The sequence below is a fragment of the Triturus cristatus genome, chromosome 7 (genome assembly GCF_964204655.1).
Source record: "Triturus cristatus chromosome 7, aTriCri1.1, whole genome shotgun sequence".
Classification (NCBI taxonomy): domain Eukaryota; kingdom Metazoa; phylum Chordata; class Amphibia; order Caudata; family Salamandridae; genus Triturus; species Triturus cristatus.
Window position 1 is genome coordinate 64,789,144 of NC_140590.1, and position 20,571 is coordinate 64,809,714.

General features: G+C 41.8%; 1 protein-coding gene across 2 annotated transcripts in view; it reads left to right on the forward strand.

Moving 5' to 3' along the window:
* LOC146808823 (E3 ubiquitin-protein ligase TRIM39-like) overlaps window positions 1-20,571 on the forward strand; it is a 132,883-nt gene that overhangs the window by 53,813 nt on the left and 58,499 nt on the right. For both annotated transcript variants that reach the window (XR_014966265.1, XM_085615646.1), the window contains exon 4: window positions 13,369-13,391. Coding sequence is in view for 1 of the 2 variants with exons in the window: in XM_085615646.1 (XP_085471772.1) it covers window positions 13,369-13,391 (23 nt within the window). In the remaining variant the exon portion in view is untranslated. The remainder of the gene's footprint in view (window positions 1-13,368; window positions 13,392-20,571) is intronic.

Consider the following 20,571-nt stretch of genomic DNA (forward strand, 5'->3'; position numbering starts at 1 on the left):
TCAAATCCACAGGCCCTGCACTAGCAAAGCGGCTGATGCACTTCTGTTTCTAGAGAAAGTTTCAAATCCACAGGTGCTGCACTAGCAAAGCGGCTGATGCACTTCTGTTTCTAGAGAAAGCTTCACATCCACAGGTGCCGCACTAGCAAAGCGGCTGATGCACTTCTGTTTCTAGTGAAAGCTTCACATCCGCAGGAGCCGCACTAGCAAAGCAGCTGATGCACTTCTGTTTCTAGAGAAAGCTTCAGATCCACAGGCGCCGCACTAGCAAAGCAGCTGATAAACTTCTGTTTCTAGAGAAAGCTTCACATCCACAGGCGCCGCACTAGCAAAGCAGCTGATGCACTTCTGTTTCTAGAGAAAGCTTCACATCCACAGGTGCCGCACTAGCAAAGCAGCTGATGCACTTCTGTTTCTAGAGAAAGCTTCACATCCGCAGGATGAAGTACTCCAATTTTTGAGACTCCAGAGGTGCTAGGGGTAGCACCCTATGACTTCGAGTACTTCCTGATGTGGTATTATAAAATTCTGCATATCTTGATAATATCACAAAGAACTTGGCAACAGAAGCTGAAATATGAAAAGACATCTTTATTAAACTCAAATGAGTGAGACTACGTCGCACAGAAGCCTTAGCAACTGAATGAGGCAGTCTGCAGAACAGAAACCAGTTTCCTTTTTTATACAGAATCTGGGCAACACCGCCCTTCTCTTGCAGTTGGTCATTCACATATTTTACTTCAAAGAACAAGCAGAGTCATGATTGCAATCTCACATTTCAGTTCAGCCAGCCCGCAATTATTTACCCAGCAAGGCTCAGATCCCACATCAGATATCAACTGACCCCAAAACATGAGCATCTCCTGTTTTGAGAAACAGGCCATAAAGCAGGAACAAGCAGGTGCGAATGTGATTAGCCGGAGGCTTGTGTGCGATGAAAGGACTTTATGGTGTGTCAAGCCCTGATGCTAATCACAGGTGGCCGGAGGAAGGGGAGCTCGTGAGACCGGACTGACCTGGGGCAGCGGAGACCAGCTGCCCAGGTCATGGAGAAGTCAAGCAGAAAGTACATGTTTTCTAAAGGCCCGTACTTGCTTATAATGTGTTTGTCTATGTGAGGGCAATGACAAGATGGCCACCGCTCCAAGATGGAACCCACGGAGTCAATGTATAATAACGTATACATAGTGCATTTGGCAATGGGACGTTATGCAAAGCGCTTGTACATACCGCATTGACCAATCGCGGTTTGCTAATACATGAATAAACAGGGGTAGGGCCCTGTCTCCTACGTGGTCCCAAATACCAAAGTACGACAGACCCTCCTTTTGCCCTTACATAGGCAATCACTATACTCATACTGATCTTAGTCCAGGTCTATATTCACCAGATCATCAAGATGTTGCTGATGGAGCAAAATCCTAGTACTTGGACTCTCTCTCTGGACAGGTCTCCTTGAACACGAAGAAGCACAAAGGTAACATATGGCAGGACAAAATAAGGAATACCTCTATCTAGGTGGCATAAGATCACACCCCCAACAATTAGTGATGTTTACTACTAACTAGTGTCGATGCAGAAGCTGTATAGAAGAATTGCTTACGAATTCTAATCTTTTAACCTGCTCATGTTCAGAAAAAGGGTGAAAAGAGTGCAAAGAAACAGTAGTGGAAAAAAGACATAGGTTGAGAAGCGGGTGCAGAAGTCAATTGGGTAGAGAAAAACAATCCCACTCATAAATGACAACGTCATGTTTAAAACCCACTAGAAAACACGTTATTAAGAATATATATACAACGGGAGAAAGTAGCGACCACTATTACAAATGAAATATTTAGTAACATTTTAGGGCTCCTATACATTTTTTTTTATGTTCAGGTGAAACAGTGGTGACCCTCATCAATGCTCTGAGGTGAAAAGGGGGCACCTTTCCACAGACAATGGATTTTATTCTGCTTATACTAGACAATGCCAGCAAAACAAACAGTCTTCTAACACCTAGTCTATACAATCACACGGAAACCTCTCGTGAAACCACCTATGCCCAGAGTCCGTTCAAAAAGCCTCACTGGCAGGCTTCTATTGTCCATCAAATCTTCTTCTGTTGTTTTCTTTTGCATGGGCCTCTTCATTCAAGCCTTACATGAGAAAAGAAAGTACTGCTTAGTTGGAGTGCCCTCACAGCTCACTCGAGAGTCTCAATGTTTCAAGGCAGTGCGCCAGTATCTTTCCTTTGCGGCAGGCACTACAGGTAGTGTGCTCTCCATTTATCAAAGGCACAGGTCATCTCGTGCAGATTCGGGACCATTCTCAGACTCCAACACTCGTCACTCAGTGTCAGAGGACGCTCAGGCTGCTCTTCCATGGGCACTGGAATGTAGTGCCTTCTGTCAATCTTGGATCCGCCGGTGCACTGCACTTCCATTGGGGCAAAGGAAAAGAGGGCGTGTGTGTGGCCAAAAACTCAGGCCCAGGGGCTCAAGGGACTGCACACTGTCAGAGGTTACCAGCACATGACAGGCGCTCTTTTGCACTGGAATTCTGGTTCGGTGGCAAAACCAGCTCCTCCTTCTTTTCTGATGTTGAACGCCTTCTGATGAAGCAAGTGCGATGCTTTAAACAGTTCGTTGTATAACAAGGGGACTGTAAACAGGTGGTCTGCGGTCCTTCAAGGGAGTGGCCACACGCCATGGGACAATTTTCGTCTAGAATACACTGTCTTTCTCAGGAAGCAACACAAATAAAAAGGCAGTAGGCAAAACAGTGCCTCTAAGCTTTTCAATTGGGTTTCCGTGTGAGAGCCTCCATCATCTAAGGGTAGATAACTACACGAGAATTCTATCTAAAATGGATGTCTTCACATATGGTGGCATTGTCTAATAGGGCAAACACGTTTTTTTTTTCCTGAATGATTACATATAAGTGTTTCTAAATTCCTTATCTAGGACATTTCAATAGAAAAATCACATGGTACAGTTTATCATAGGCATGTAGAAACCTTTCATATCAGGTGCACTAGGCAATACACAGGCTAATAGTCAGATATGAAACAAAAAGACAAGGACTAGAGGGTCCTGATATTTGCATGATTAGAAACTTCTGATCCCACCGAAAATTAAAGCAGCAGGAACAAAAGGGTAAAAGCCACATTAAAAAATAGACATTGAAAATTCGTCATGTTCAAAAGGGTAAACGTAAGATATCTCCTATTGGTATGGAAAACTTGTCTTACTATAATATTGAGTCAGTTAGCCAGGCTATCGCTACCCTGACAGTCAGGCTGGAAAACATTGAAGCAGGCCTAAGGAAAATTCTTGGAAACCAGTCTGGTCATGCAAAAAGGGAATTTGTACATAATATGGGGGTTCCTGGTGCATCACTGCAGTCTGGAAGTATGTACCTGAACAATACACCTACAATAATAAATGGGCTGACTGGTGAAAGGAATACGGAAAAGGGAATTGGAACTAGGACACAACTGAAATCCCCAATCACTAAGCATAATGCGACATTGGGCAGGGAAGAAACAAAAACAATAAAAAATAAAAATCTATAGGAAGGACAAGAATTCACTTGGGTGGTAGTCAGGCATGTGACATCACCAAGAGTACGGGTGATACACAAAAGGCCAAAGTCACATACGTTTTAACTCTACCGCTGGCGACTACACCATATACGGTAATCTTAGCTAATGTTCCAGTTCCTTCTGCAGGGAAAAATGAAAACCTAGTTTCCTTTTAAGAAGCAAAGGCCATATGCTACTTAGGAGACAGGACACCATTACCTCATGTAATATAGAAATTAGGCCACCTTGAGTCACAGATCTATAATTTCATCCTTAGGTCCAATCAAGGATACATAAATGTAGGGCTGCCTGTTCCTTTAAGGGAAGGGCAGTATAACGTGACAGGTGACAGGTGACAGGTGACACACTTTGATCCTGTAGATCTCTTTTAGTTTTCTGTAATACCATTATAGCCAATTTAGACATGCACTGGTGAAGTGTTGTCTCTCATGCTCACAGCATGAAAATATCATTAGCTGTGGAATTTAGTAACCAGAACAAGTTCAACCAACTGTTGTGTAGCGATGGGCATCGTCATGACCATCCCCTTCACAACACAGGTAAACTTGTAATAGTATAAAAAGCAGCAACAAAAACAACGAAAACATGCAAAAAATAATAAAAACGCACAAAACATCAAGCCATCAGATATACTTGCTGTATATCAAGCACAAAAAGCATAGACAAAACAATAGCATATGTAATAAGCGGTGACACACAAACACCATGTCATGTACTTTATGCACTGTAAAACTGCAGCCCAAAACCCAATATTTGGGCCTGTTTAATTTGTCAGGTTTAAAATACTTACCCTCCTTTTTGACAGTAGATCACCAGGCAATGGAAATCTGCTGTCAAATATAACTCTACTGTTTCTCTGCTAACATACAGGACCAGCAAGAACAATTCATGATAGCAATTCGTTCACATTTAGGCATGTAGCCTTAAAAAAACTTTAGAATCTTTTTGTCTGTCTAAGACTTAATGCAACACTTCGTTTTCTGTTAAAGAAGGGCAACTATAGCAGGCATCATTCTATTTTCTTTTTTAGAGCACCAATGTATCAGCAAAGCATTTAACATGATGTTTGGACTTTCAACGAAAACCCCTTTGCTATATTTTCCCTTTGGAATTAAGTTCTTCAGTTTAAGTGATGCTATGGAGAAACCAGAAACCCCACCTTTAGAGGCCCGTGTAGCAAGGTCATTCTGCATTCCACAGAGGCAAGGCCCTAATTTAAAAGGTCATAAATGTCAACTCCATTGTTTACGGGAAAGATAGCATCTCAGCAGCGTGACCAAGCCAGCCTCTGCAGCTCTCCCATCCCCTAGCTTCTGACACTCTGAATTCGTCAAAGCCAGAAGGCCTTCCTAATTCCTCCTAATTTGCAATAATTCGCTCTATGTTGAAAAATAATTTCTCCTTTTTAGGCGCTAAAAAATTATCCCTATTCCCAGATTGTTAAACTACATGTACTGTGAATAATTCACAAAACTTAATAACACACATACCAGTTTTTAGAATAAATGCTTGTTGCAATCCTATGCAATGATATACATTTCATCAACCTTAAATGAATGAACGTCTCAGTAGGCCCAGCTAAAGTTAGACTGAACTCCAGCAAGTGAGACCGCTTTCTGCCCCAGTCCACTGGCACTGTGAATTGTATTCGCAATGAGTTTTGATATTTTCTTCACTATTTAGTCATTTGCCTTTATTCAAGCTCTGTTTGTCGCTTTCATATTAGCATATGAAACTCAGTGCCTCCCGCCAGGTAATTACAATATTTTCACCCCTACTGCTAGAACCTGCAATCTCATCTTTCCCCTCCTACTTACTCAAACCGGTACCACATTCCTCTTTATTCCCTTCATCAATACAACCCTCCTCACGCTACTCTTCATGTCTTTATTACTCCCCTTCATCATCTCTCTTCCCTCCACGGCATTCTATTTTCCCAATTGTTCTTCTCCTTCCTATGTATTACCTAGTTCCTAGAACCGTAATTCTACATTTCTCCACCCCTCTATCATTACTGACTTCATCACGTACCTGCTCACAAACATCCTCTATTTCCTTCATCAAAAAACAATTCTCCATTTCTCTTTCTCTGTGTGGGTGCTAACTTCATTAAGGCCGTTTTTTATTAACATCAAATAGTTGCGGGTTGCGACACCATATTTTATTTAATTTCCCCAAGTTTTTAAAAAGGTCTTGTTTTTCATAGCGTGTTCAGTAGTATCGTGACAGACACAGCTAAAGTTAGAACCTTCAACCCCGATATTAAAACAAGCCTTTGTACTGGCACATTGACTCATTGAATCATAAGAAGGCACAACCTGTAAATATATATCAAAACCTAAACGTATGCATTTACTGAAACCTGGGACACTTCAAACAGTACTCTGAATGAAAGAAAATGCAATTGAAACAGTCCTTTTTACCCAAATTCGACTTTGATATTTTAAGCATTAAAAAATGAATATCCTACAATTTTCTTGCATAATATGCATTACCAGAATGTCTATTACATAACCCATGAGTCAGGCATTGGAAATAATAACTCATACTTTATAAAAATGAGCTTGTTTGCGCCTGCGCCAAGGGAAAATTGTACGCGCGAATGCTTGTCATTTTAGTGATGCAACACAACTTAAATCAAATTTTAATGCTAGGAGGTCATAGTATGAGTATTAAGCTTTATAAATATCAAAAAACGATTTTGAAAAGCACTTATTTTTTTTAAATAATTTTCCCATGATTAATAATTTTCTTTTAAAAAAATCCCAATTATTCGTTTTTGTGATAATTCCATGTATAAAAAACAAGCTGCATCCCTTGCCTATCATTTTGAACACATTTAACTCACAAGCCTAAGCGCATAAGCGCAATTTGAAACGCGTCACATTTTTGCGCCACTTTCATTTAAAAAGACGGTTCTGCCAAATTTCACCCGTGTTCAACTGGGAAGGTGCTGGCTGAATGAACATTTCTATCAAATATACTGCAGCTGAAAAGTTTGCCTGTGAACATCTAATATAATGCATCTAAGGAAAATGCTGTAAATTTATTTACTTTTGCAAAAATAGATAATTTCGTTTTTGGGGCCTGATTTATATCTATCGAATGTGTTTCTAATTTTATCCTTTAAGCATTTAACGGCAGTTTTGTATATGTGCACAATTGCTCATTCTATAAATTAAAGAGCAACACATAGCTATTGTAGCACATCACATTGTTCATTTATGGATTTTTGTTTTAAGTTTCTACTTGATATTAATTAACCAGCAAACTACTTAACAGACTGGAAACATCAGAAGACCCACAAACACATATTGAGCTCATTTCAGACATAAACAGAAAGGGGTTAAACAGACAATACAGCGCGCTTTAGCCATTTTTCATAAATAGCGCCGTCGCAATTTACTTACAGAAGTTGCACTAATGATAAAAAACCACAGACATTTAAACACACAGTTGACTTACAAATCAATACGCATGACAGAAAGAAAGAACAGCTCACAGACTATACTTGAAACAAACCATTTGCAAATACTGGTTGTAGGTCATATTTACAAGCAACGCTTTTCAATAGTGTTCCAAAAGGCTGCATGAACAGCCCCACAGACAGATGCATGTCCAAGAAGTAGTGAATGCGCTCAATTCACTAGCTCTGCCTAGCAGAACACCACACAAAATCGTTCTGCATATCTTCATTCGTGAAACTGCGCAGAACGAAGGATCCTTGTTTTGTATTATGTCATATTTTAATTCCCTGGGGATACAAAATCACCAAGGAAGAAATATGTTTTTAAATCTAACCTATTTAGATATTTCCCACACTACGGTACCTTTCAAAACAAAAAGCAACACATTTTTCCATGTGAGCTTACAAACAGGCATGTCAAAAATGCTGCAGAAAACGCAAGTATTATAATCAAAACCAAATGGAGAAATATCTCCTCATTACCTGCCTACGCAAATTGCAATTCGCATATCCAAACCTATACAAACCAAAAGCTACATTTCCCAATTTGCTAAGATCAGGCATCTTATAGCTCACTAATCTAGCTTCAAACTTCAAGGGTTTATCTCTACCAATAAACTCGCAAATATGCGAGACCCTCGGTTTTGGTAATTGCAATGACCAAATCAGAAACCAAGAAACCAACCCCTCGGCTTTGGTAATTGCGATAACCAAATTAAAGACCCAAAGAACCAAAGGACTGGGAGCGACCCACTTATACTTAATTCTTATTCTTAATAATCAAAAGGTTATCCAAATTCTAATTGTCAAGTTCTACATGCCCATACGTCTTTTATAATACTCACGCCAAAAGGGTTCTTTTTCTCACCTTTTGAGTGACATCATGTGGAGGATCAAAATCAGGAAGAGCAGAAATATACCGGACTACATAATCAAAGAATCTCCAGAATCCCTGTGCACAGAGTACCTTCTTGGTAGAATCCCGTTCTGTCCTTCCAGTAGATTTCAGTCTCCTGACCAGATCACTCCCACAGAAAGTCACTTCTCTGATGAGGCCCAGCTGGTGGGCGCCAAACTGAAGTACTCCAATTTTTGAGACTCCAGAGGTGCTAGGGGTAGCACCCTATGACTTCGAGTACTTCCTGATGTGGTATTATAAAATTCTGCATATCTTGATAATATCACAAAGAACTTGGCAACAGAAGCTGAAATATGAAAAGACATCTTTATTAAACTCAAATGAGTGAGACTACGTCGCACAGAAGCCTTAGCAACTGAATGAGGCAGTCTGCAGAACAGAAACCAGTTTCCTTTTTTATACAGAATCTGGGCAACACCGCCCTTCTCTTGCAGTTGGTCATTCACATATTTTACTTCAAAGAACAAGCAGAGTCATGATTGCAATCTCACATTTCAGTTCAGCCAGCCCGCAATTATTTACCCAGCAAGGCTCAGATCCCACATCAGATATCAACTGACCCCAAAACATGAGCATCTCCTGTTTTGAGAAACAGGCCATAAAGCAGGAACAAGCAGGTGCGAAAGTGATTAGCCGGAGGCTTGTGTGCGATGAAAGGACTTTATGGTGTGTCAAGCCCTGATGCTAATCACAGGTGGCCGGAGGAAGGGGAGCTCGTGAGACCGGACTGACCTGGGGCAGCGGAGACCAGCTGCCCAGGTCATGGAGAAGTCAAGCAGAAAGTACATGTATTCTAAAGGCCCGTACTTGCTTATAATGTGTTTGTCTATGTGAGGGCAATGACAAGATGGCCACCGCTCCAAGATGGAACCCACGGAGTCAATGTATAATAACGTATACATAGTGCATTTGGCAATGGGACGTTATGCAAAGCGCTTGTACATACCGCATTGACCAATCGAGGTTTGCTAATACATGAATAAACAGGGGTAGGGCCCTGTCTCCTACGTGGTCCCAAATACCAAAGTACGACAAGGAGCCGCACTAGCAAAGCAGCTGATGCACTTCTGTTTCTAGAGAAAGCTTCACATCCGCAGGCGCCGCACTAGCAAAGCAGCTGATGCACTTCTGTTTCTAGAGAAAGCTTCACATCCACAGGCGCCGCACTAGCAAAGCAGCTGATGCACTTCTGTTTCTAGAGAAAGCTTAACATCCACTGGCGCCGCACTAGCAAAGCAGCTGATGCACTTCTGTTTCTAGAGAAAGCTTCACATCCACAGGCGCTGCACTAGCAAAGCAGCTGATGCACTTCTGTTTCTAGAGAAAGCTTCACATCCACAGGCGCTGCACTAGCAAAGCAGCTGATGCACTTCTGTTTCTAGAGAAAGCTTCACATCCACAGGCGACGCTCTAGCAAAGCAGCTGATGCACTTCTGTTTCCTGAGAAAGCCTCACATCCACAGGCACCGCACTAGCAAAGCAGCTGATGCACCTCTGTTTCCTGAGAAAGCTTCACATCCACAGGCGCTGCACTAGCAAAGCAGCTGATGTACTTCTGTTTCTAGAGAAAGCTTCACATCCACAGACACCGCACTAGCAAAGCAGCTGATGCACTTCTGTTTCTAGAGAAAGCTTCACATCCGCAGGAGCCGCACTAGCAAAGCAGCTGATGCACTTCTGTTTCTAGAGAAAGCTTCACATCCACAGGCGCTGCACTAGCAAAGCAGCTGATACACTTCTGTTTCTAGAGAAAGTTTCAAATCCACAGGCGCTGCACTAGCAAAGCGGCTGATGCACTTCTGTTTCTAGAGAAAGCTTCACATCCACAGGCGCCGCACTAGCAAAGCAGCTGATGCACTACTGTTTCTAGTGAAAGCTTCACATCCACAGGCGCCGCACTAGCAAAGCAGCTGATAAACTTCTGTTTCTAGAGAAAGCTTCACATCCACAGGCGCCGCACTAGCAAAGCAGCTGATGCACTTCTGTTTCTAGAGAAAGCTTCACATCCACAGGCGCTGCACTAGCAAAGCAGCTGATACACTTCTGTTTCTAGAGAAAGTTTCAAATCCACAGGCGCTGCACTAGCAAAGCGGCTGATGCACTTCTGTTTCTAGAGAAAGCTTCACATCCACAGGCGCCGCACTAGCAAAGCAGCTGATGCACTTCTGTTTCTAGTGAAAGCTTCACATCCACAGGCGCCGCACTAGCAAAGCAGCTGATGCACTTCTGTTTCTAGAGAAAGCTTCACATCCACAGGAGCCGCACTAGCAAAGCGGCTGATGCACTTTTGTTTCTAGAGAAAGCTTCACATCCACAGGCGCTGCACTAGCAAAGCAGCTGATGCACTTCTGTTTCTAGAGAAAGCTTCACATCCACAGGCGCCGCACTAGCAAAGCAGCTGATGCACTACTGTTTCTAGAGAAAGCTTCACATCCACTGCAATAGCATACCTACATTATTCAAGTGCTGCAGACAGAGTTGCTGCACGCGGGGCTGGCAGAGGCACTGTACACACATCCCGCCTTGTATATCAGCCAATTGGAAGCAGCCAACATGGACTGGAAGCACCTCAGTCACTGACGGGGTGCAGTCTAACACTGCTCATGCAGGACTGACGTCACCCGCTTTACCCCACCCCTCCCCAGCGAAGCTTAATAGCAAATGGGAGCAGCTGGTGTGTGTGAAAGCGGGCAAGAAAGGATAAGGTGCCAAAAAGGCCTAAAAAGAAACAAAATTACGACAGGAAACAAAAGTGGGGTCAGGCTGCGAGGGACTGATAGGTTGTCGGCGAGCTACCAGTAGCTCGCGATCGACCGGTTGCAGACCCCTGATTTAAATTTTTCTGAATTTTCTCCCCCATAATTTAAGATAGTAATTTCATTATAAATAAGCTAACATACGGCCACGGGCCGCTTGCTTATTATTAAATATTTATCATCCTGAAGTCCTACTGTAATGATCCAACATACGGCCAAGGGACGCTTGCTTATTATTAAATATTTATCATCCTGAAGTCCTACTGTAATGAACCAACATACAGCCATGGGATGCTTGCGTATTATTCTAAAATTTTACCATCCTGAAGTCGTACTGTATTACCTTTTTAGTTCCGCTTGGCCTTCTTAGATCGTCTCTGTGGTTGCATGGTTCACTTAAATGATGAAGTCTACATTTTACCAATCAGAAAATGTATATTTTTGTGCCTCACTCATCTGGCTTCCCGTTGTGATTTTATTTTTCACTCCTCTTTTGTTTAGCTCTCTACACCCTTTCATTTCATGGCCCGTTTTCATGATGTTTTTTACCATATTCTGAACATCTTCTCAGGTATCTCTTATGTCTGTTTCCCAGGTTTATTTTCTGTCTCGTAAAACATCTTAAGAAAACATTAATCCTATAAAATAGTTTATTACCATAACCGTTACTTACTCGCAGTGCTTCTCGCCCTCATCTTTGCTACTCCCTGTACTGGGCACAATGAGGCGGCGGAAACAGTAGAGCGACTGAAGGAAAGGCAGCAAGGGATAGAAAATTACCATTCACTGCATGGCTTTCATAATAAAGCCATGCTGTGATTGGCCATGTCCTTCTGTAAAGCCAAACCTGCTGCCTCCAAGAGTAGGCCTACTCTTCGACTCTTGAGCCAATCCAGAAGCTGCTTCACAGCATAAGAGCAGCATGGGGATTGGCTGGAGCAGGCAAAGTCAGCGCTCCTTAGGAAACCGTGGAGGCTACAGATGTGATCCCTGGCTCACTAACGTTGTGCGGGTAGGAGAGGCCTTTTGTGCGCATGTCGGGTTCGTCATAGTGAGACACCCATCCATCCTGACATGCTCACTTACAAGTCTTTAGACCCAGATACTCTTCCGGTGCTGTCTATAATGATGCCCCGCCCACTCATAAATTGAAAGTCTGCTGCTTGCAATGTGCAGCCGGTCCGCAACTGTAATATAAGCACCGCGGCTGGGAATATAAAATTTCTAAATGTATTTTAGGGTCCAGGTGGGTAGCAAAGACAGGGGGGCAACACCCACATAGAGAAACCGCTGCTGGGTGGAATTACATCTAGTACATCAGAGCTAGAATTTTGTGATTGTTGCCCCTGTATGTCATGCTTTTCCTCCCTTGTGCCAAGAAGCATCTCCAATGAGCTAGTGCCAGTATTTTGCCACAGTTACCCCCTATGCCAACATTTGCCTCCAGTGTACCAGTAGCAGTGGTTTTCACAGGTGCTTGTCCATTCCAACAATTACCTCCAGTATTCCAGCAGTGCAATTTGTCCATGGGTCCCTCTATAAGCCACAAAGTACCTTCAGTATGTAAGGGCCAATGGCAGACTAGCAAGCATTACATCATATTCTCACTCACATTTACTCAGCCACACTCACTCATTCCTTCTCACTTAGTCTACCTCACTCTCACACTCATTCTTACTCTGACTCCAACATACTTACTCATACTCACTTGCTCTAACTGTCATTCTCACACACTCTGTATCACTCATTCTCTCTCCTTCATTCACACTCACTCCAATTCCTACTCACTCATACTTTTTCACTTGTGCACTCACTCTTATTGTCACTCATTCTGACTCTCCTGCTCACTGCCACTCATTCTCACTTATTCTCACTCACTACCTTTTAGTGGCTCTCACACACTACCTGTCACTGACACTCAGTTTTACTTACAAACACTCATGCTCACACTTACAAACACACCCACAAACACACAACCACACTCCGATCCCCAAGCACGTACCCTACATGCATTTAAAAGCATTTTTTTATTTAAGACATCTGCTACAGAAGTTCTCATTCTAGATCCCCGTGCCCCATTTTTTACTACGCTACCAGTGAATAATAATCTATTATTCACTATTAGTGTAATATAAAATTGGCTGAAAACAAAGGTGGAGCACGACTCCCATAAGGGTGAGCTTCCTCTGTGTTCTTGGTACTCATTTTGCTACCTCTGAAGCCAGAGGTCGCACACACAGTGTCAGGGGTCACAAGGGGCAAGCCAGGAGTCACAGCTGCGACCCCTGGCAATCCCTAAACGATGCCCATGCATGTGACCCTGTTGAGAACATCATACAATGCGCCAAGTGACCTCATTCAGAATATCCGAATGTGCTGTGTTTTGTGACTCCATTCATAAGGACACTGTGCTATGTCATTACCATTCCGTATAGCAGTCTCTGTTATATCTTGTGACCTCATTCAGAATATCACATTTTGTTCTTAGTCATGCGATACCCTAGAATGTGCTGTATCATATGACCCCAGTCACTGTTTTCTAACCATAGATAGTTAAGTGTTTCACTCCTAAAAATACTGCCATAACTTTAACATCTCCTGTGGAAACTGATTTCACTGTGTTTGTTTCTCTGTTTTTCAGGATGTCAGAAGCACCCTAAGCAGGTAAGGTCGCTTTATTATCCTCCTGTCAGTGTGTAAGGAGCAGGTCTCAATGCTGCTGTGTGTATATGGCACTAATGAGCTCACACAAAGTGTTAGGAAACTTTCAGATCCTCATAAAATCACTTTGCATTCTCAAAAAAAATCTTTAGGTCCTCAGAAACCTCCCCTGCGTCATCAGGAAACTCTCTTAAATTGTCAGCAAACTCTTTTGAGTCCTGAAATAATTGCCACAGAAATGAGCTGCTATCCTCACAAAACATATTTGTATCTTTAAAGTTTAATTGAAGTCCTAAGAAAAGTAAACACAAGGAGATGATGGACGGAGCGCTGAAACTTTTCAGACACTCACCCACAGTCACAGATCTGGGTTGAATCCACCACCGTTCTTTAGCTCACTACGCCACCTCAGTTCAGACCCAGCTATATGCAAATCAGTCTTGACCCTGTGCCTCATGGGAACAGTCCAGCCCGAACTGCCAAGCCATGTCTTCCCTGGACTGGAAACAATTATCCTGGGACCGGTTTCGGGGTAACACCCCTCATCAGCCAGGCAAGCTTGAATCCAGTGGCAAAGTGAGCAAGTGATCCACGTCTGGGCATACCCTGCCAACTTAGGGCGAATAAAGCAAACACAAGGAGATGATGGACATAGCACTGAAACTTCTCAGACTCTCACCCCCCTAAGAAAAGTACCCTGAACATACAGAAAAAGCAAGCACATTCTGGAAATTTCCCCCCAAGTTTTCCTGAATTCAGAGTTGGGCAAAACCTAAGTAAACATTTTCTAACTATACAAACACAAATGGTGGCTATGCTCACAACAACTGCAAGATCCAATTTTCAGCATTATTGTTAAGGATGTTAGATCATACACATAAATCTTCATGTGGGGTAGAGGAGCTACCATGGTACTACAGACACCCTGCACCCTAGGGTGTGCACCTGCTTAGGACAATGTCCTTGGCAACAATTATACAAAATAATAAGTACTAGAGCACACATAGAAAGTCCACTCAATAAAAAAAGTAGTCCTAATATGAAGTCCATCAAATTTTTTGTCCTTTTTTGTAAAGTTATCTTATTCCATTTGTAGTCTCCACAATGTTCGGTTTATATATAAGCAGGAACAGCCAGTATCTGGTCTATACGAGCAAAAGCAGCTGACACGTGTTTCGTCCTTTGGGCTTTGTCAAGGCTGCAGAAAAAAAATACATACATTGTTATGGAACATCATCTCTCATGAAATCTTTTATGTAAAATTCTTACATGTCAACCTCATGTAGCAGTGATGAGGCGAAGGAAAACAGTGACATGAGATTATATATGCCGGTCACAATGCACTGAGGATATTGTGTAAAAATGCATTGTTACGTCAGCTCACACAAAGCCACAAAAAGCGGTACCCATGATAGATGATGTTGAGTGAAAGATGAGAACCCAAGGAAGGGGGCCACAGGGAATGCCAGTATATATTATAATACAAGTGAAAAACTAGATTTTGCATGCATTGTGTTCTCTAAGATACAAAGAAATGTGTGTATTTGGTGTTGCTTTTTGCACGCAAGGATAGAATAAACATTAGTAGTGGGATTTATAAAAAATATAGAATACCTGATACCTGAGCACCCTGTAGTAAGGACAATGTCCAAAAGTGGTCCGAGAGATACAGATAAGATCTTCTCAGAATATATTTTATATATATATATATATATATATATATATATATATATATATATATATATATATATATATATATATATATATATATATATATATATATGTATTCCAAACAAGCCTCCGAGCCATGGAGCCCCCGACCCTACAGGGCGGCCTCTGACAACGGGCACGGAGCAGCCCGTCAAAATCCAACATCACACCACAAAGAGGCCCAATACTGGAGGGGCAGGCATTTATTCACCAGCATAGCAGCGCAAAGGATTCCCCCATTTCCTTACGCGTTTCGGCATAACTTCAGCCTTGATCACAGGTGGGGTTCATTAACTTGCAAAATGCATACGTGCGTGCTTTAAAGTCGTAAGGTCACATGACTTGCTGTTGGGAAAAATACAATCCCCATGGTGCACTGCACTGGTATTCAAAGTACTGTTCAGGATCTTAATAAATCCATTTTCGTTTTTTAGTTAAAGATGTTAAAAGTACAGTTTTGCGTGCATCCATGTTTCATTAATATTCTTTACTCACGCAGGCATGTGTTGAACAATCTTAGCATGGTGCTGATATTCCATGTGCGTCTGGTGAGAATGCCCGGGCTCCCTGGAGCCCGGGCATTCTCACCAGACGCACATGGAATATCAGCACCATGCTAAGATTGTTCAACACATGCCTGCGTGAGTAAAGAATATTAATGAAACATGGATGCACGCAAAACTGTACTTTTAACATCTTTAACTAAAAAACGAAAATGGATTTATTAAGATCCTGAACAGTACTTTGAATACCAGTGCAGTGCACCATGGGGATTGTATTTTTCCCAACAGCAAGTCATGTGACCTTACGACTTTAAAGCACGCACGTATGCATTTTGCAAGTTAATGAACCCCACCTGTGATCAAGGCTGAAGTTATGCCGAAACGCGTAAGGAAATGGGGGAATCCTTTGCGCTGCTATGCTGGTGAATAAATGCCTGCCCCTCCAGTATTGGGCCTCTTTGTGGTGTGATATATATATATATATATATATATATATATATATATATATAACTCCACACACTTCTTCTCCAGAAAGTATACCCGGACACCAGGGAGATTTGCAGTTTCAAACTCGGTTTAATGGACTGCACACACAACGCGTTTCAGCTTTCGCCTTGTTCCCTCTTGAGCAAAGTTTTTTTGTTTAAAGTTAAATACAATTCATAAACGCAAAATAAACAACAGACTCTTTGCACCAAGAAGATGTAATGCAAGAGATTGGTAATATGGCGGCCATCTTAGCCTAGTGCGAGATTCACTACAAGAATATGTATTACCAAGTAGCATATCTAAGACTAAAATACACGCATAGTAGCATGTATTAAATTACATCAAATTATCAAAAATAACTGTGTATCCAATCCCATATTGAATAAAAAGTGCAGATTAGATCACGCTGCCGTGTTGCCAATGGTGAAAATAACATTGAGAAAAAAGGGGGGGGGGGTGTTAAAGCATGTACTCTTATACAAACATTTAGCCCCAGTGGGCAAATCTACAATAATGTTCCAACTGATATCATCAGTATACACCCCACCAACTTGATAATCTTGTCATAGATATGCCAAAATAACGCCCCAGTGGGCATAATGAAAAGAATATAATGCTCTGACAATATAAATATAACTCGAAGTTCATGAAGGGCCACAGCATGATTTGATACCAATCTCTGAAAAAATGAAATAAAATAAGTTTAGTATATCACAGACAGGGCCACAGTATATACACAATAACAATTCCACATCTTACTTATGCAAATGTACAGATAATTCTTCGCTAGAATTCAACCCTTTAGGGAACATTGTATCGAAATCCACAATATATCTAGACTCCAATTGTCTAAGGTGGAGCAATCTATTACCTCCACGTACAGTGTCAATGACAGCATCAATCACCACCATTTTCAACAATCCTTCATTTTGAGCATGTTGTTCAAAAAAGTGTCGTGCAACAGGATATTGTTTGTTGTTATGGCATAAAGCCCTTACATGTTCCAACACTCTTTTTTTTGCGCGATGGATTGTGCTGCCAATGTATGCCTTGTTGCATGGACAGGTTAACGCGTAGACACAGTACATAGTATTACATGTTAAGGCTTTCTTGATGGTAAACTTACTGTTCATACTAGAAAATTGTACCTCCATGCAATCCACACTGTTTCTACAAGCCTTGAAATTTTTGCAACAGCGAAATCCTGGCCGGCCAACACTCTTTAGAGTTATTGCGCTGGTTATTACATTGGGACTTAGCTCATCTCTCAAAGAGTTACTCCTCTTGAATGTAACTTGCGGGTGACTAGTCAAGTATTTTTTGAGATTGTTGTCAGTTAACAAGACATGCCAGTGTTTATCTAGAACACGGCGCAAATCATGCGCTTGTCCTGAGTATGTAGTGATGAAACGTAGACTCTCAGTTTCCGATGTTCGTGGCACAGGATGCAGTAGCTCATTACGTGCAACATCATCTACTTTCCTACAAGCTTCTTTGATGGTACGTGGATGGTAACCCCTATCTTTGAAGCGTTGCATCATATTGTCTTTTTCAATTGCATAACTGCTCTCCGTACTGCAATTGCGTTTAGCACGCAGTAGTTCCCCATATGGGATACTGTACACTAACTTGCGAGGATGGGAGTTAGAAGCACTCAAAATACTGTTACCGGCGGTCTTTTTTCGGTAAAGATGTGTGTGCATGGATTGTTCTTTGATCTCCACACTAACGTCGAGGAACTCAACAGAGGTCCTACTGACGTGTTCCGTGAAGACCAAATTATATGGATTGTCATTCAATATGTTAACAAATGCAGTGGCAGAGTTCAAATCACCATTCCAAATTAAAAAGATGTCGTCAATATATCGGAGCCACAAGACACAGTTAGAAAATTCTTCCAACTGTGTGGCCACCTGCTCCTCCCACCAGCCCATGACAAGATTGGCAGAGCTGGGGGCGAAGCAGGTGCCCATGGCTGTGCCCTGTGTCTGCCGATAGACGACATCATCAAATAGAAAAAAATTATTCGTCAAGCAGTATTCGATCATAGCCATGATCATCTCTGAGTGATGCAAGAGAGAAATGGAACAAGTCTTAAGGAAATGTTGCACAGCCTTCAAACCTAGCTGATGTTGTATGCTAGTATAAAGGCTGCCAACATCCAGGGTAACCCTGGGCAAACCTAGCTGATGTTGTATTCTAAGCCATCTTTAAATGGGAAGCATGATACTGAATATGTTTCTTATCAGATTCCTCTACTCCAAAAAACTGTTGGTACCAGTCCTCGACACAAAGCACCATCTCCACCACATCCTTCATCACCTTGGAATCCTTTAGACATTACTCCTCAAGATTCTCCACAGTAGAATTATGACGATGATCAAGGGGTTCTTACTCCTGTTGATCCCTGGAATTACTATATTGTTGATCCACCTGCGGATAATGGCCCAGATATTTACCCAGCCAAACCATCTCCTCCTGATGATAATATTTCGCACCAAGAACTGATTGCTAGGGATGCACATTACCAATGGGTAGAACTCCATAAAGAGACTTTTGAAGAAGACTTTTTATTCAACACTTTAGGTGCTTCACAAAAATCTTCACAAGCACTTTCAATGCTCAAAGGCATGTTGCACCATGCTGACACTATTTGTAAAGATCCTGTCAGGACAAGAGTTCTAGCCCCTAGGGTTGAGAAAAAAAATATAAGGCTTCTCCTTCAGATCCTATATACATAAAAGGACAACTGCCCTTAGACTCCTTGGTAGTTTCAAACGCACGCAAACAGGCTAATTTGCAATCCTCAAGGGATGCTCCTCCCCCAGACAAAGAATCAAAATTGCTTGATGCATCTGGTAAACGTGTCAGAATGTGCTATAAGCTGTGTTAAAATTGATAAAATGGATGACCAAGTTTTAAACATGGCCCACTGGGGCAGAATTGCACGAAAACTTTTTCACTCCTGTCATTGGCCCACTGGGGCATTATATATAGGATGGCGGTTGAAATTTCCTCATTTAATTATATTGTATGAAATATTTTGATTTATATATATCAAATTTATTCCAGTTAAAATACTATGTTCTTATACCTCTCAGTTTCTTTAAAACTTGAGAATATGTAAGTTTCAGCTGCTCTATAAACACATTACAAAATGGATGCCATGTTGAACATTGGGATTGGTACTCCTACAATTATGTTTAGTCACTGTGCACTATTTCTATTCTGATTTGACAAACAATTCCTTGACCCGTGACCAAGGTGCGGCTGCACCGAAACTCGCTGGGCGTTGTGCTTGCTATCATGTTTGAATACATTTTCACGCTTAATGGATTTGGGCTTGAGTTGAATTTTTACGGATGGAGTAAAAATCGTATGGAATATATATATATATATATATATATATATATAATAATTTTCTTTTTTTAAACTACATTTGACACTATATTAACTGCATCAGTAGGGAAAATGTTGGATAGCGGAGGGAATAAAATTACTATTCCCACTTCAGGGATTGCAACAGTAGGGAAAGTGTTGGATAGCGGAGGGGAATAATTTACTATTCCCACTCCAATAAATGCAACTGTAGGGAAAATGGTGGATAGCGGAAGGGAATAATTTACTATTCCCACTCCAATGAATGCAACATTAGAGAAAGTGTTAGATAACGGAGGGGATAAAATTACTATTCCCACTCCAGTGAGTGTAACAGTAGGGAAAGTGTTGGAGAGTGGATGGGATAAAATTACTATTCGCACTCCAGCGAGTGCAACAGTAGGGAAAGTGTTGGATAGCAGAGGGGAAGTTGGTACTGGTCAGCAGAGCAATTGCAGGGGGTCTCTGGAAGCTCGTGGTGTCACTGTAGCTCACACAGGGCATCAGCTGGCTAACCCTTGTGATCCAGGCAAGCAGGTCCTGTCCTTTTTTTTCAGACAGCAATGATGTCCTTCCAGCAGCAGGGCAGTCCTTCTGAATCTTCCAAACGACTAGGAGTTTTCTGATGGTATGCTTTGAAGGTCCCATTTTCATACTAGTGTCAGCTTTGTGTGGGGATATTCCCCAACCAACCCTAACACTGATTCTGGTCAGTTCTTCCCCATCCCCCGGTCTTATCTCAGAACTGTCCAGGGTGACAAAGGCAAGGCCAGGCCTGATGTTAGGTTCCTTTGTGTGTCCTACAAGCAAAGTCTTTAGAAATGTAGTTCAGGTAGGGTCAAGCTTCTCCCCAGCCATTCTATCCGGAAGGTCCTTTCCCCTCATATGCTTTGCTCAGTGTCTGGAAGAAATACCCAACCCACAATAGGTGAGCCAATCACAGTCATGTAACTGATGACACTGGCATAAAGGCACAAATGATTTGAGCAGAAAAATGCCAACTTTCAATAAAAGTGCAAAAATAACTTTCTAAAAGTGGCATTTTCAAACTTTAAATTCAACTTCACCATTACAGAGGATTTTGAATTAAAATGTATTTGAGT